General features: G+C 28.0%; 1 protein-coding gene across 1 annotated transcript in view; it reads left to right on the top strand.

The window, feature by feature from the left end:
* LOC107451190 (uncharacterized) overlaps nt 1–19,434 on the top strand; it is a 148,696-nt gene that overhangs the window by 106,493 nt on the left and 22,769 nt on the right. The window contains exons 8-10 of the mRNA XM_016067207.3: nt 1,536–1,806; nt 2,996–3,265; nt 8,730–9,428. Coding sequence (XP_015922693.2) covers nt 1,536–1,806; nt 2,996–3,265; nt 8,730–9,428 — 1,240 coding nt within the window. The remainder of the gene's footprint in view (nt 1–1,535; nt 1,807–2,995; nt 3,266–8,729; nt 9,429–19,434) is intronic.

Here is a 19,434-nt window from a genome sequence, read left to right on the forward strand (position 1 = left end):
TTGCTTGTAAAAATTACACGCAGAGAGAAAATTTAATGCACTATTTAATAGAGTTATAAGGGTTAAATAAATAAACTTATTTTAAAAGAAACTGGATTTTTAAAGCTGTAAAATATGGATTAGGAGTAAAGAATGGATTCTCAACAAGAATTAATATAATAAAATTAAACTTATCCATTACGACTTATATAAATATTATAAATATGTTGTAATTCTGTATAGCATAGATTAAATGATACCATATGCATTATATAACACTTGACATTCACAAAAATCTTTCTAATATGATGATATTTCTTTTGGTAATCGGAATTTTTACTAAAAGTATGAAGCGGCAATGTTTTATACAACAAATAACAAAAATATATAATGTAAGTGTAGTGGTGATATTAAGCAACTTATCCGTTTCGTATTGGGCTAAAAATCTTATTACTACAGTACCTATATCGGCGATTCCAACAGTGTTCAATACAATATTTATTTAAGCATCACTGGCGTCAATAATAGTTTGGTGATTTTTACGGCTTTCGAAATAAGTACCGATCTTTATTCGTCAAAAATCAATTATGAAATAGTGACGCTATTAATTTTTTCGAGAATAGCTATAAATTTAATTTTGATTATAGGTAATAAGAACTTAATAAATGAGGGAAACTGGAAGAGCTTTGATTCGGGTCGGTCCAGATTTCAAAAGCTACTTGGGGCGGCCTAGGACTGTAACAGGCTGCATTGCCTTGAAAGAAGAATAGGTACAAATTGCAATAAAGAAATAAACTAAGTCTTAAAAAGATAATTCAATGAAAAAAAATACTTATCCGTATGTGAAAACCGCAAAAAATTGTGATTCTGTTATTATCGCCAATGATGCTTAGTTAATTTTGGTGATAGACACTACATTTATTAAGTCCATTGGTCTTTTTCATGTGTACTAATTATATTAATATTGGTACTAAGATGCTATATCATACTATAGGTACCAAAATAGCCCACTATAAGTACTGTGGAAGTAGGATTCTTACGACCCAACGAAAGGGATAGGTACCAAAGGAAATTTATGATAATGGTAATTTTTGACTATCGACTGTGATCTATATATAATAATAGCATTATGAAAAATGATACTGATTATATTTAATCCTTATTTTGATAAGAGAAAATTTTGAAAACATTAATCTAAAAACGTAAAGTCACCAAAAAGGGGAATGAATACTAATAATATAATTTTGGCTAATTGTGTCGGCTTATGTGTTTCAGCTTTGAGCATGATTTCTCAATGTCGATCAATACCAATTTATTGATTATTTACTTTTTTCCAATCAGTACGGAAAACGGGTATTCAGCTGAGGAATAAATAAAAGAAAAAAAACATTCCATTTTGTATTCATACATTATATTTAATATATCTGTTAGTTTATTAACCTTTTCTATTTAAAGAAAATGAATTGTCCTTAAAACATTTTCGTCACGGTATAATTTTTCTTGTTAGTTTACAACACATGCATTTCATATATACAAAAAGATCCTTTTTTCTATAGCATACGGCAAAGAAAGCATCATCAAAAACAGATAATAACAAACTTCCTCCTGCAACTCGCCACCAGCCACTCGATGCAGAATACGAAGCGGAGGTAGACGATGATGATGCGGGGAAGATTTTAATGGAAAGGATTCGGGCTAATTCAAGATGCCTAAAAGCCCAACTTTCATCCCACCACTCCCATAGACGCACAGTTTCTGAAACGGGTACAGCGAGTCAAGAAAGACCTTCCAGAGAAAAAAAGACGGATAGTCAAAAAAATGGAAAAGGTAGATAACATTTTCTATTTGTATCAATATGTTTATTGTATTATTACAAACAACGAACTTGAATGCTTTAAATTGCATTCGGCAAAGAACTAGTCAAATGCCAACATTTCAAAATTATTTAATTGACAATTGAATATTTTAAGGACCAAAAAAGTTTTATTCTATTTTTGATTAAAAAATTTATTATTTTAATTTTCAAGATAAATTAGCTCTGTATCAAAAAAGTTTCGCCTAGCCTGCTTCTTACTTTCATAACTGAAAAACTAAAAGATGATGCAGTATGAAAATTTGAAAATAGAACATTTGATAAATATTTTGTTATTAAAATATTTTGATGAGATTATTAGTGAGTTATTTCATGTCAAATTAAAGGTATTTCCATTTGTGCTGTTTAATTCAGTTCGGGAAAAACTATTAACAGTGGGATAAAAAATTTTTTTGTAATCATGAACAAATATGTCTAAAAATGAGAAAAACTCTCTTTCTTTGTTTAAAGTTTAAATTAATTAAATATTTTATATTGAGAGTTTTTCGGATTTTTTAGTGTAAAGGAAAAACTAGATGCAATTGATTTCAGCGCATTTATGCCAGCATGTTAGATGAAAAGATATTGTCAATCTAATTATACCACTTAAGAAGAAATTGTAAAAAATTTCCATTTTCTTTATCTAAACATATGTTAGAATTATTTTTTAAAAAATTTAAATCTAGCCTCTAATATAAATAATATCAATTATAAAATATATATTCGAGTGTACGCTGGGGTATTAGACAAGATGAAAGCGGATATAGCGAAGAATAAGTCAGCACAGATTACAAAGTGATATGAAATGAACTGAATAAATGATTTGAAGATTCAGCAAGTGAAAGAAATTAGGGAGTAGAGCTCACTATTTTATTTAGAAATGACAAAGTTTTTTCTTACTGCATTAATCAAAAAACAATTTTACACGCTAATTCAAATTTTTTTATATATTATAATATTGGAATAATCTTTCTCCAAAATTCAGTGAACTCTTAAAGTAGTAATGAAAAAACAAAAATCGTTTCTAACAATATCTAATTTCTCGAAACAAAAAGAAGTCTCTTAACAACCCAAACAGTCTCCTCCAGGAAATGTAATTTCTAGAAAACGCTCATCTTCCCCCAACCAAGTTACATGATGGTCATTACATTTCTTTCTCCACAGCTCATAACGGAGTCTACACGATGCACGCAAGAAGGAATCAAAAGAATAACTCGGAGGACAAGACGTCTAATCATACTTCTTCAGATGGCGCCGCAACCTCAGAAGTCGAGTCCACCACCATTAAACTTGTGGACGAACACGGGCGAGAAATTTCTGGAGACAGTTCGGAGGTCGCACACAATGGAACCCCAGAAGATCCAGAAATTGTTCACCACCACACGCTGTCTGTGGATGGGAAAGACGGAAGAGCGGAAAGCAGTCATAATTCAGGTAAAAATGCTTATTGGATCAGTGCTTAGAACAGTAAAATTGAATTTAGATTTGAGTATTGATTAGAATCAATATTAAAATCAGCAATTCTAATGTGACGAATACGACATTTTTTAATGAATTCGAATCAAACTGTTCTACTCATTTCTTTATTACTTTTTTTGAATATTTAAATCTGTTAATTCTCATTAAGAAAATCAGTAAAGAGATTCTAATTTCTCTATTTTAACCAATGGAGAAATATGTCCTTATTCATTAATATTAAGTACAATCTTTTGGAATTTGTTTTTTCATCTCACACAGTAAAATATTTACATTTAAAAGTAGTTACTAAATTTTAGTTTTGAAGGTTGTAAGTGAAGACTTTTTCAAAGTTCTATGTTTAAAAATCACTTACAATCTTGAAGTCTGAAATTCGGTAACTAGACACATTAATAAACAATGAAAAGCATAAAAAATACAAAGCAAATATCAAAAATATTAGTTATTTGCTTATAAAATCAAGAAATCAGGTTCATAAGCTTATTGCTAGGTAAAAATGGGGTAAATTGGAGAAAACTTTAAATACCTATTTATTTTAATCTAATGATTTGAAATAATCTACTCATGTGAAGTTTTATTTTAGTTTCGACTGTTCTTCATGGTTTAAATTTACGCAAACTATTCGGTCGACTTTAATGAGTTTAACGATTTATTTTCTTCTTAAATGTCATTATTGATAAAATGTGGCTTTGGTGTTACAGAAAATTGATTCTTACGTGAAAAATAATATTTGCATGTATCTTTCAAATGTAATATATATTAAAAATTCTTCTTCAATTTAATTCTATTCCAAAAACGAAACCAAAATAAGAGAATAGTTACATTTAAATTTATAAAACAATCAATATAATTACTTTTATGTCAACAACTGAAATTAGTGATCAAGCTTTCAAATAACGATCACTCACAATAAGGTAATAATTAGTGTCAACCAAAAAAAAAATTTATTCAAGAAAAATGCATCGATGAATTATGTAATATATTGAAAAAAGTAATGCATGAAAATTGCAGTTTAAACTCAGCAAATTTTTTTTCAGAATATTGAAAACTATTTCTTTAATTATGCTACAAAAACTGTATTTTTGATGAATTTACATATTTTAAATAAAAATTGTTGATTTGTTTAATTTTCAACAACAAGTATAAGCCGTTTAATATAAAAAAATTTACTATTTGGATGAAAGACAAAAAATTCTTGAAAATTGTAATTTACCTTAATTTTGTATGTTTTGTATGACGACCTGTTTGGGAAAATTTTTAGACGGGGGAATATATAAAAATAAAATTGAGAAATGAGTTTTATTTATAAAAGAAGAATGGTTTCAAAGCAAAAATTAATTTAAAAATGACTGCTGTATAAGCTTTTTCATCTTTTTAAAATTTATTACGAAAACCTTTGTAGAGGCACGTCTTTCCAGTTTTTGAAATAAATACGATTTTAAAATTAACTAATATAACTTATATGTATCTCATATAAATATAACTTATAATTGTTTTGTATTTCTCTTTTATTTCAATATTTCTTTTACCTATTTGTTACCATCTACTAAGTGTGTACCTATCATGTGTACCTATTTGTTACCATCTACTAAGAAAAGTTGCGAAGAATAAATAGAATACGCACATATTTTTTTACCAGACACAGTACATGCACAGAAATATGTACTTATTAATATATGTGTATGTCATTTATGTCTATATATAACAGTATATGTAAGTATTTTCTCAACACTAATTAACTTACAAAGTACGCATTCAAAAGTATAATTTAAAATTTTAATTTAAAAGTATATTTTTATAACTCAATTTTTGATTTTGAATTTATCTCTGTTTTGTGAAATATGAATATTGTGCTTACATCATTGTAGTTTTTTAATTTACTTATAGCATTAAAACGTATTAGAAACCATGCTGGTTAACTCACCTTTCTGCTTCAGCAGTGTTAAGCAGTGTATTTATTCATTACTTACATATAAGATATGTCTTTTTAATTCCGTTTATAATTAATAAACTAATTTGAACTACTTTGGATATTTTATACGATTATATCTTTGCCGTTATAGTTTAGTGTGTTTTAACATTATAATGTGTTAAATTAGTCTAAGTATGGTACTTATAAAGTGTCTTATAAATTTAATTTAAACATTACTAAACTAAATTCATGCTAGCAGAGGTCAACTCGTTTTAACGGAGGATGGAATAAACATACATTCAAAATGCTAGGCTAATTTTAAGATTTACTTATTTCATATATTGACTCAATGTATATCTAATTACAAATTATACTTTGTTTCGTTTAAGGCTACAGTGGACGTTCAAAAAAATTTTTTTTAGTTTTTATGCTACACTAAAACTTTTTTTATAACTTATGTATTCTATCAAGATATGCCCTTGCAAAAAGTTTTGTAAAAAATATTTGGACCACTTTTGAGAAATTTAAAATTTTTTTAAAAAAATTTCATCAATTTTAAAATGCTCCCAGCGGCTTAAATTAAAATTTTTATTTATTTTTTTTTAATATTCTTTTTTTAGAGATAAATGTTAAAAGCTTTATGCATTATATAGGAATTTTCCTAAATTTATTTTAAATTTATGACCAAAAAACAAATTTTATGTAGATTTTTGTTTCAAAATAAAGGTCGTTAGGTACATGAAACCCGATAACTCTTTTATTACTTGTTATAAAACAGAAACAAATGCATAAACTTAATCTAATATACATATAAATAACTAGAAAAAAATTTCATCTCAATAGGATGAAAACAAAGTCGACTGGAACATTTTGAATACGTGAAACATAACAAAATTTCAATTTTGAGAAAAACAGCTTTTTGTGTAAGAAAAGGGGCGTGGCTTCATAATGTGAAAACGAAACTACCCTATAACTTCTCAAAAAATGACGAAATTTAAAAAAAAAAAAATTCAGTTGAAAAAGCAATGAAACAAGTGTCTAAATATGTCCAAAAAAAAAAACCGAAATTTTTATCAATTTTTGGCAATATAAAGGTCCACTGTAGCCTTAAATACTTCTTAAATATGAAGATTTCTTTTTTCAGATTAATTTCGTAATAAATGTGTACTGAGAGGAAAGCATTGCTATAGCTTATTTTAAAACCTTTTCTTGTGAAAAATATATAAGTGAAACAGTAAAAACTATATGTTACGTAATTAAAGTGGTATTTAATATTTTTCTACCAAACTTAACCTAAAAAAAAAATTTTTGTTATGGCGTTATATATAATAAATATGAATTATTTTTTGCTATTAGTGAATTAATATGCCTATTATTCTATTTTTCAATAAATCTTATCTTTTATACATATTACTTAAATTTTAAAATATTTGCAGTTAAATCAAATTATTTCAAAGAATTATAATGGTTAGAATTATTTGAAAACATATTCTTGATTATCATGTTTATAACTTATTAGTATAGTTGGATAAAAATTACTATGCAAATATTTATATTTCATTTATATAACTTTTTTTCAGATATCATTTATACAATTGTTAACCTTAATTGTGTCAAAATATCAGAATCTTTTTAAAACTCTATATTGTCTTCAAATAAATTATTTCAAATAACTTATAAAATAATTTTTGTTATTTAAATAGTTTTATTTATTTATTTATGTTTAGAGAATGTTTGATTTCTGTATAAAGCTTTAAAACTTTTTTCTTATCGTAATTGCCATTTTTTATTTATTTAATGAATTTTTTTTCAGCTCTGTCAAAAATGTTTTCAATAATACTTTACCATAAATAATTTTTAATATAATTTTATATTAACTATCACCAGTCCAAAGCTATGTTGTAATTTAGTTGTGTTAATATTATATGATTTTTATTGAGTTATTTAGTTATTTTATTTAGTTGTGTTAATATTGATTATTTTTATGATTTTTATTTATATTATATGATTATTATATGATTTTTTCTTATAATGCAATTTTATTAAATTATCTAGTTATATATTCAGCGTAATTGTATTAACATTATACATAAAATTTATAACTAACTAAAAAAATAGAATTTGAAATGTATTTGATTTAAATGAGATGTAAAAAATATTGGCAGATAATATTTTCTTATTTGACCGTTCTGAATGGTGAATGGTGGAAAATTACCGTTCTGAATGGTGAAGATATTATTGTGAAAAAAGCATATGTAATAATAGTTCTGGTTATAGAACAAAAATATAAGGTATTTAATCGATTCATTTGCCAATTTATCTGGCCATATTGTAACGGTTTACCGGAAATTGTTGCTTTCAAAATTACAGTTCTTATTACCACACATTTAATAAAAATACAAAATGGAAAAATAATTTTAACCGAACAAAAGCCATGCTTAAATGTGTCTTGTCAATTATTAAATTTGAACACATTTATTAAATTTTTTCGCATAGCGTGATACCTTATTTATTTTCATTTTTTCTAAAATTATTACCATTGCGCTTCAGTAAGAATTACTAAGCTTTTTGATGTTCTCCTAGAGCCACAAAAAAGGTAAAATTTACCATATTTTGGTAGTTTTGACGATACTTTTTTTCTCAGAATACGAATAACGTTTATTAATAACAAGCTACTAAAGTGTGTCCCATCAACTAGTATGCTAATGTTATAAAATTGATAGATTTTGCAAAAAAATCTTATCCTAATATCATTGCAAACTTGCCAATTTTTACTTTTTCTGAGAATGGAGTTTCCAAAGAAGTAGTAAAACATTTGCCTGAAAATCAATCATACTCAAAAATATATTTATATTTTGACGATGTTGAAATTCGCTATCGTAAAGATTATTATGCTTTTATATATTTGATGTAATTATTTATATGTAGTGGTGGTCAAACTCATTTATAATTAAGAACTTTAATGGAAAAGCATGAGTTTTGCTAGCATTTTAAGTATTAAAATAAAGAATATTGAGAATAAGTTTAAGCGTATATGATCTACACTTTCATAGTTAAGATAGCAACTTCATACGGTTAAATTCAAACACTTGAATAAATATGTTACTCACGGTGATGCTAGCCCTAGAAGATCACATTAATTTATTTCCACTACTGAAGTTATATTTTAAGTTGGTTTTATAAACGTTGGTTAAAATGATATAGTTTGCTCAATATTATGTTCAAGTTTCTTATACATTGTTAGATACACGTAGTTTAAGAATTGATTTTTTCACATAGAAGAAAAACGGAAGGTTATAAACCTTACACATGAACAATCAAATTTTAAACAGTTGGCTTATTCTATTATCCTTCAAAACTTTTTGTTTGACATGTAATTTAAACTTTAAGCACGTGAAAACTAAAAGCAGCGAATGTTATGAAATATAATACAATTAATTTGTAAATTGAAAAAGCTTAAAAAAAGAAAATTATTAACACTATCTTACAATGTCAACTTTCATATTTTAGATTCCCAAAATGTACCTGGTGAGTTAGAGAATATTTCTGAAAATGATTCAAACAATCTGAACGTCAAAGACCAAAACGATAGTAACTCCAATCGAGGGTCAAGCATAAGTGGAAAATCGGACAACCATGATGGATTTTCGAACGAGCTTGCGGAAGGTCGTCTTATAAACGAAAATGGGAAATTGACAATTGAAGTGGAAGTCAAGGAGTTGGGCAGCAGCGAAGACAGTGGAGATACACCAGATGCAACAGGTGCCACCGTAGAATCGAACCTGACACCCATCCCAATAGATGATACAGGAGAATACGATAGTTACAGAGTATATTCAGAACAAAATTATCTGGCAGCAGCACCTGATGTCACCAGTGAATCTCCCCCCCATTCCAGAAGGCCAAGTAGATCGGATGTGCTGAGCAGGAATGAGAGCACTAGATTGGCAAGGGCTCGCCAAGCCAGGGGTGTCTATCTAAGGAGAATGGAACACAGAAACAGCCAGTCCAATCTGAACAGAACTCATTCGAATGATCAGAATTTGGACCGAACTGATGGAGGTGGATCTCCTTTAAGAAGGTATGGTGGCAATTCCAGAAGCATTTCTCATAACAGAAGGAGTGGGCAGCGTAAACTTGAAAAATGGAGTACTTCTGCTGCTTCTACTGGTGATCTGAGAGAAGCTGCTTGGGATTATTCGAATGATAGTGAGTTTTTCTTTTTTTATGAACATACAATTTCTTTCTCTTATTGCGGGAGAAACCTTTCATGGCAAATTCTGTTTTACCGAAATTAGTAATTTAAAAAATCAAGTTTAGAATAAAACGAGTTTAGGTAAATCTAGAGTTTATTATGTAGTTTAAAATGATGCAAAAATTATTTAAGAATATCTAAAGGCAAACAAGTCATGATAGGATTACACACAATTATACAGTAGGGAATTAATTCTGCCACGATTTCTCAGAGATTTTGCCATAATTTGAAATTACCATACTGCATGAACTTGGTATTTCTGGTAAAAAAAATTCTTAATTTTGGTTGCTAAAACCAAGGTATTTAAACCATTCATTTGGTAATTTTTCCGTTCGTAAGGTCATGCTTTACTGGAAATTCTGGTATCTAAAATTTAAAGTTCTTTTCACCACACTTTTAGTAAGGAATTCTAAACTGGAAAGTAAATTTAGCCGCATAAATGGTTTTATGCCGTGCTGTAAGATACCAAATTTAACCATATTCAACAGTTTTTATTATACATTATAAAATTATATTTTATTGTTAATTTTACCAAAATTACTTCCAAAGCACTTTGTTAAAAATTACCAAAAAATTCGGTCCTCCCAAAGAGGTGAATTTCGTCATATTCTGTTAGTTTTGATCATACTTTTTTCTCAGAGTCGTCTGTATTTTTATATTTTTGAAAAAAATATCAGCATTTGAAACTTCATAGTTTACTTGGAGTTTTATCTGACCTCCTTTTTTCCATAATATAAATTTTAAATTACAAACAAGGTTAAACAAAATTGAACATGAAGAGTTTCTCATAATAGTATAGCATCCTCTTAAGACAAATACTATCTACTCAATTGTAGACGTAGATCACTCTTTTAGTTCAATTTTACTCTCGAAATACTTATCGAAGTGTTGAGATCATGATTGTAAGGAAAAAAAATTATAGACTTTTTACCTTTAGATAAATTATTTATAATCGTTTGGGGGCATAAATGGGAAATAACACTAATAAATTCTGGGTAAATAGGAAATTTTTGAGCTAAATGTATAGATTGTTTTTAAATTAAATATAAAATTAAGTATAAAATTTAATATTATTACGTAAATATATTAGTAAGAGAAAACCCACAAAATAAAGTGAAAATGTATAATTATCGAAATTAAATATGCAATTGACATTAACGTACTACAACAAAAATTAAAATTAATAATATTGTTAGTAATTAGGCTACAAAGTATCAGCTCTTTCTTGTGATAGAATCGAAAGCCGTGTATACTTTACTTCGACAGTATTGATACTTTCTAGAAAACTTTATTTCGATACAAAGCTACTTATTTTCAATAAGAGTAAAACTGGTTCTTCCAAAATTTGCAGTAACAAAGCAAATAAAACTAGATTCTACACAATCTTCTCTTTTTTCAAAAAAAAATTGCAGCTAAAATGAAATTTTTGTTTGTAAAAACTATATAAATTATAATGATTTAACTAAATAAACTCTTTAAGTACATAAACTATATAACTCTATAGTTATAACTATATAACTAGTTGTGGAAAGCTGAGTATTCTTTTAGTTTTTCGTCATTTGAAATTAACTCAAAAACTGATTGCCTTACAAACAAAAATAAGAAGTTCTGCGACGATTGAGTACCAAGAAGTTGAAACTTTGTTAAACAGCTAAGCAGGTTATGTTAAATAAAACAGCATAACTCTGTTTTTAACTTTTCAAATTAAGGCATGAATTAGTTTTCTAATGTGTGAAGAATAAAATAAAGACCACATAACTTACTTAACATAACTTATTAAGATTTTTGACTTTAAATAAAAGTATTGTGTATCTGTATCTGTAACATTATTAAAATTATAATAATATCTTACACTACGGGAGTACTATAGATCTTAATTTGTACTCGAATTCAATGAATACACGTTTCTATTTTATGTTTTTCTTCCGTTTTTTCCATAACAAAAATCATTATTTTCGTCTAACGTGTCAGTGAAATTGTAGTCTGTAACTTTGTTACGCAATACACCTATACAATTCATTATTTCGGATGCTTCAAAACTTCACACAATCAATTTTGATAAATTTTTTCGAACTTTACAAGTAAGGCACAATTCTTTGACGTAATTATAAAACCTTTGCATTTATTATTAGCTACAGTACGTTACGTGAACTTAACTCTAATCGTGCCAGTGTAATTAACTTTACCTATTGCAAATTTCCTTTTTGGGTGAAAATTACAATTAAATAGAAAAGTTTGAGTTTACTATGCTTAGAAAAGTTATCTTTATTCCCATAAATAAAATTGTTTGATTGAAAATTAAACAGATATGTATTTCCTTAATATTGTGAACAAGAGAGGAAACTTTTCAACAAACTAATCGTTATTTGCAAGAATTCTTTTTTTCAATTATTAGAAAAAATAAATGTCAGTGAAATTTGTAGCTTTACAATCAAAAACGTTTGATGTACGTTCTCATTCTAGTGAAATTTATAAGTAATGGTACAGACGAATCGAAATTTGAGATTTTAAGATCAAAAATTAAATAATAAAAAGGACTAAATTTAATACAAATTTCGATGTGTGAATAGATTGCTTTATTATTGGAAATGTTTTTTTACGAAAAAGTAGGGAGGTAATCATCAGCAGCTCAGACTGGGCCAGACACGTGCTCAACATCGTTTACTTGACATGGAAATTATACAACGAATTACAAAAAATAAGATCAAGAATATTGATGCTGCAATACCAAAATAACTGCGCTAAACAATGTTTCTTCTTTTGCTGGATTTATCTAATGCTGCTAAATTTGATAGCCATTTCGATTGATCGTTGTTTCTGATCCTAAATGCTCGTTAATTTTATAACACTTGGTGAAAGCATTCTTATTAAATAACCTAATTTCCGCATTTTGTTTTTTATTACTTTCTTTTAAATTTATTTTTTAGGTAACAACGTAATAACATCAATTTTATCTCTGATCTGGGTCATTCTAATATTTTGTAGGACAATATGTTTTTGTTCTTTCATAGATTGTTGAGTTTGCTTAACAAAGCTGTAAGCGAGATTCTTTTTTCGTCTCGTAGCCTTTTCATAAGTGATCTTTTTGAATACAATAGAATTTTTGTACCTGTAAAAATCTGTTTTGGAATAATTTTTTTGAAAAACAAATTCTACGGCAAACTGCAATGTCTAAACTTCTTTTTTTTTTCAAAACTTATTAAATTTTTTTTCCAAATAAATATATGTATTTAAAATTTCAGATTAGTATTTTATTAAATTGGCACTATTTAAATTGGGGGAAACTTTATAATCACGTTGACTTGTTTTTGGAAAAGTGTTCAGTTTTTTCTGTAAGTTGCGAAATTTTTAATATTATTTAAATGTATATTCTAGTATATGCTGCCGATTGAAATTTCAATCCTCTGAGCAATCCTAAACTTCAAGTATTTTTAAAAATAATTATGCATTAGAAAATGTCACAGCTTTACATCGTATTGAAGCTAAAAATATTCTCTACTAAAGGAAGAAGAACTTCAAGTAATAAAAAAATTGGTGCGAAATTTAACAAATAAATAAATGTAAGTTTTTGAAGATGTTTTAGTTATGATTACAGTAAATTACCGGATTGTATGGTTGGTAAGGACATTTCTAATAGGAAACTCATTATTTTGGTTAATAAAACTAAAATATACGTAATTGAAACAATTTGTTTGGTAATTTTTCCGTTCATATGGTATTAGTTATCCTAAGATTTTCATTTTCAAAAATATATTTCTTATTACTATACATTTAGTAAAAAATAAAAATAAATTGAACCGACTAAAGAGCTTTCATTCCATTTTCTAAGATATCATGATAAAAGTATCTCACATATTATGAAACCACATTTTATTGTTAAATTTACCATTATCAAAGAGCTTCGGTAAAAATTATCCAGCAATTTGATGTTTCCATAGATCTAGGATAAAAATAATATTTAAATTTTCTCATATTCTGGTAGTCTTGCCCATATTTTTTTTCTCGGTGTAAAAAAAGGCGAATCAAATTTGCATATTATATCGAAAACTGTAATATTATATCATTCTTGTTTTACAATATATGCCACATATTTTGAGGACTGTTGTAACTTGCTTAATTGCTATTGTAAATAGAAATATTTAAACATAAAGAAAGAAATAACAATTAATGGTTAAGAGGAAGCATTATGTATCTTTACGTGGAAGCATTACGTGTTCAAGTAATGAGTAAACTGATGCTGTAAAGTTTTAACTTCTAAAATAATATTTTAAATTTCAACACTGAAATTCCTTTTTGTTTTAGTATTATATTATTATTTTAACAAAGGTAATAAAATTAGATCAATCTTAAAAAATGAGTTATTAAAACCATAAATATCACTAAATTTACAACAACAACAAATAACTTGGGTTACTCGAGGCCTGCACTGTGAGAAATCTCTCGTAAAAATTGTTAAATGACAATTTATTTATTTGTTATTTTACCATATTCAAATAAAACAGTCAAATCATAATAAATAAAATGGTATTCAAACTATTAACTGTGAGAAAATTCGTTCATTAACTTCTCTTACTAATACGGTTAAGCAACCAGAATTTTATCACACTAACTAGTGAACGCACTATTGAAGACATTCATAATTTGTTCCTAGTGGATAGGTTGCTGAGAGGGCTAATCTGTCAATTTTATAACCGAGAGAACGAAGATTTGTGTTACAGCTTTGATCCACAACATTTCCCCTTTTACCTTCAATACACGAAGAGTTTTCAGTGTCGTGCACCCCCCAATTTGTGAACCTTGACTGTTAGAATACTATACTCTCATTCACAGCAACATAAAGCTGCTAAACTATTTCCAGTGTCCTCTTAAATTTCATTTTTGCGATTTCGACACCATGCTAGTTGTAAATGTTAAAAAACCGTAAAAGGTAAAAAGAGTTCTTTACCGTAAAATTTGCGGTTAAAGGACAGACTGATGCAGGTTGTTTTACAATAATTTCAGAATGAACTAATAATGTGGTTATGCATAAGACATGAATCAAAAAACCAAAAGTATTACTTTTTTCAGCATATATTTAGTAAAATAAAGCATTCCCGTAACAGCCTACTGTGGGTCAGGGGAGTCACAGTTGTTAAGACAACTCAATTTTGTTCTTTTTTCGTTTCCTCTACATCAGAGGTTCCCAAACTTTTTTTTCTCGTGGACCGCTCTCAAAGTTTTACTATTTTCGGTTGACCCCCTGCTGCTACATTTCTATTGTATTGCCAAAACTCCTAAAAAATATCACCTTAAATTAAGAAGAAAAAAAAGTAGCACATTTTCTTGTGTCTTATTTATTAAAATAATGTTTGTAGTTATACATAATTATAAACATTTATTATTACAAACAATCAACAATTGACAAAAATCAACAATGAACTCTGAAATGTAAATCAACAATAAAAAATAGTCATACTTAGTCAAAATAGTCAAAATAGTTAATGAGACGGATGTACTTGATGAATTGACAGCAAATTATCAATATTTGGCTTCAGTTTTGTAAGAAGTAATCTCAAATCTCCCCGTTCTGTGACGTTCAATCTGCTCCTTTTTTTTGTTAACAGGTTGGTAACGGCACTAAAACTTCTTTCGACAAGATATGAGGAGGGAAATGCTATCAAAACTTTTCTAGTAATTTCCCATAGCCCAGGATATTTTTCGGGGATTTCTGCCTGCAGCCAAAATGTTTGATAGCCTTTTTTAAATTTCACCTACAGTTTCTCGTTGGTGATGAGCTCAAGTAGCTCCTCTTGTAATACCACATTCGCCTCTTCCGTTTCATCAAATGGGGTTATGATCCATGGTGGTATTTCCATCGTCAGAATATCTTCAAATCTATTTTTGAAGTCATCATGCAGGGTATTTAAATGTTGAGCGTATGTCTGAATATCCTCACCAAGACATTCTATCTGTGACAAGTGCGGAAACTGGGAGAATTCGCACCGACTAATATTTTGCTTCATTAATTTCAATTTACCAAGAAAAGCCAAAATTACACCCTTTGTTTTTATTAAATTAAGGCTGTCCCCTTGTAACTGCAAGTTAGCGTCATCGAATTTCATGAACAAATCTGTTAAGTACGCAACCTAGTGCCTATACCTAGTGAATGATGCTACCTGTCTACGTTGATAGGTAAATCCAAGCCAAAATGTTTGCTCTTTATTATGAAAACCAGAAAATGTTTCGTGGACCCCCTATTGCAACTTGTGAACCCCTGTTTTCTTTTCACGTCTACGTGGACCCCTGTGTGGTCTCCTATGGACCCCGGGAGATCCACCTGGACCACTTTGGGAACCTATGCTCTACATTGTGGTAATGTAGTCAGCGTATTTCTAACGAGCAATTTTTAATTTCTTTTCAATTTCAACAATAATGAAACGTTTAGTTAAAAATGCAAAGTTTCATTTTTATATCTTCGAATCGACGAAAACGAATTTGCATGTAATGTTAAGAAAAAAGAGTTAGTTAGTCTAATTATTTCTTCATTAATTTAATTACGCTTATCAAGTATTTAAGTTAATAAAATTGTAAGAATAATTTTTGATACTTCAAACTTTATATCTTTTTTCGTAATTTAGTATTAGTGCGCCAAATTGAGTGGGAAACACTTAAACTTTTTCAAATGAAGCAGAAATTCATATGTTGTAAATTTTAAAAATTATTTTACTGGATTAAAAATATTAGCTTATAAATGGTATTTAAAAAATTAAGACCATAGCATTAATGGGTTAGATGAAACTGAAAAAACTTTAGTTAGAAGGAAACGAATCATCCGCATAAGTAATAATATAAATCGTCCGCATAACTATCAAATTCAACAAAATTTATGACATGATAGATTAGACACATACGTTTAGAATGCTTTACATACGTTTTTGAGAAAGTAAAACACTATTATGCACCATTTATATTCGAATTATGCCATAATTCTTTCATAAATAGGTCTCTCCCATTCCAATTCAATAATACTATTCACAAATTATAATAAAACTACGATAAAGAAAATGCGATGCTTTCATTTAATGAAAAGTTTTTAGAATATTAAGTGACCGCATTACTTAATTTTGATTTCGTTATCTAGTTCAGTATATTGAAGCAATTTTAAAAGTAAAAATTTATCTTGATTAAATTGAATAAAAAACATTAAAGAAGACTAGTTTCACCTTGATGTAAGTTTAGTACATCTAATCAAATTAAAACGCATATCTATAAGCCAAGTCATTAACTATCAAGAAAAGTCCATCTTTTTTTAAAAAATCGCTGAATGAACCCCGAGAGATTCGAAGCTGAGTGGATAGAAAGTGACGTTTTCAGTATCGTCTGCGTGTTGATCTCCTGAGAATTAGCTAAAAACTTTGCCATAAAAATCGATTGATCCCTCGTTTTTATTCTCAAGGACGAGAAATGACCGCACCCAAATGAAAGAATTTCGGTCAGAGGCTAAAACATTAATTTATAGTTCTTATTTGCAGAAATTAAGAGAATATCCTAATTAGACTTGTAGTTCCATAGATTATGTTAACATGTTGCAAATTTGTCAACTGAATTGAGGTTAAATGCAATCAAGAGTATGATGTTTCAAGTTATTCATAAGAAATATATTTAATTACCAAATGTTATATCGGAAATTTGTCCTATAATACATATTTTATGCTAGGCCGATAAAGCAGTCTTGAACTTTGGTTACCAATAAGCTTCCATTTCAGTATGAGAAATAACTGGATGAAAATAATTTTAGAGACCACCTTTTAAATAGGGAATTTTATGAAAGGATTTAAGAATAGTTGTGCTTTAAAAAGTTTGTTAACTCTTAATCTTACTGGTAAAATTTAAAAAAAAAGAATTTGGAATGTTGTAAAAATTTTCAAGCGGGAATTCACATTACGTAAAAAAAGAAAAGCAAACATTCTTAGATTACAAAAAATATTTTAAAATTTTTTGTTATTCCTTCATTTTATTTTTTAAAGTTGATAATTATCTCTAAAAGCAATTGAAAACGCTTTTATATTTTAATTGCTGAGAAATTATAAATAATTTTATTTAGCTGTTTGACCACTGTAAGAAGATGATTAAAGAGGACAAACCATGGTGCGAATCCATGATTACTTAGAAACTGAAAAAGAAAGACGATTGGTTGCTTGAAATTAATCACTTCTTTGTTTCCAATCACGTGGTTGTGCCTGTAGTGTTATCGTTGCTACACGAAGGCATTGTGTGCAAATTGTTTTTTAAACTTGCTTCAAAAGTTCTTGAGATTTTGAAAATAAGTAAAAAGTAAAATTAACATTAAGGGCTCTAAACTTTGGATCGCTCTCCCGCTCAAACTATCAGGACCATTACTTTCCAAATTGCGACTACCCCCTATATTTTAGGGTTCTCAAATCTGAATCCGTTGAAAAAAAGGTAAGTTTATTCAGAGAAAGTACGTTTTTGTGTCTGATTTCGTAACTCAAAAATCACCTGCACTTATTTTTTACCATATTTGTGGTTACCCCCTCGAACTATTAAGAATGAGTCCTAGAACATGAAGATTCGATTATTAGATCAAAAGTTATTAGAGATGATCCATTTTTTTTCTTAATGCACTGTACATCATATATGAAATAATATAAGTATGTGTTTCGGTAAATTACTTATAATTGATATTTTAATTTGTTGACATTTTAATTATTTCACAAATTTAAGCGACATGTATTGAAATCAATTTAAGTAAAAAGAATAAATTCACAAAGCAATGATCGCTGATTTCTTTTATCGCAAAAGTAATGTAACTTTTAATTTTTAATTTGTATACGTTACGATCTTGAATTTTCGAATAGTTTAATTTTCAAATTAAGCCAACAAAAACTAGTTACTTTGTAGAACCAGTACGAAAAGCCTATGGAATTATAAGAACTAGCATATGTCTATCGACTGAATCCCATCACTTTGCATTTAATTATTTAACTAAATTACATATCTAAATGAAGGAGAAGGGTTATAATTCGCGTTACATAAATGTAAAGCTACTATTTCTCTGTTTCAATGCTTTAAAGGCTCGTAATTATAGAGCGAAATTATAGTAAGTCTTAATAGCCTTTTTTCGAGTGTTATTGTCAATGTTTGGCTTTATAACATTCAGTTAGAGTATGTAAAATAAATCACTGGCATCAATAATAGTAAGGCTATTTTTACCTTTCTTTTAAATGAATTAGTACTGTTTATCTATCAATTTTGTTCTCAGAACTTGTCTTAATTTTTTCATTTTATTTTCCATTCATTTTAAATGGTTCAGTTTTATAGAAATAGCACATAGCACTCAAAATAAACACATGGTTTCTTATAACTTTAGGAATACTAATTTGCTGATGTAGTTCATACTGCCACTTCTTACTGACGTAGCGAATTAAATTTAATTAAATTTCAAAGTAGTATTTTTTTTTCTTGACATTAAAAAAGAAGTAAGTGCCTTAAAATTCAAAAAATGTAAAAGGAATCAAAACCGTCTAGCACAAAGTATTCGCACAACGAATGAACAACGCACACAAAGAGCAGGTGTCAGCATTCAAATAAACTATCAACTGATATTGTCTAGCTGTTTCGAAGGGAAATCACCATTACGAGTATTGTTCGTGTTAGAAATCTGTTGCAAAATGTGGTGAAAATTATGACGTTGCCCAAACTTGATTGGTAATCAGAGATGGGCATTTGTCATTCAGAATAATGAATAAAGAATGATGAATAATTATTCAAAATCTGAATAATGAATGATGAATAAAGATTTATTCATTAGTCAGAAATATTTTGAATAAAGAATAAATCATTCATTATTCGTTATTCAGTATCCTTTATTCATTAGTCAAGAATAACTGAATAATTTCACTGGTCAACAAAAATGGGCACGGAATACTCTAATTGACTACGATTATGACAACTACAAAT

Source organism: Parasteatoda tepidariorum, chromosome 3, assembly GCF_043381705.1.
Source record: "Parasteatoda tepidariorum isolate YZ-2023 chromosome 3, CAS_Ptep_4.0, whole genome shotgun sequence".
Lineage (NCBI taxonomy): Eukaryota > Metazoa > Arthropoda > Arachnida > Araneae > Theridiidae > Parasteatoda > Parasteatoda tepidariorum.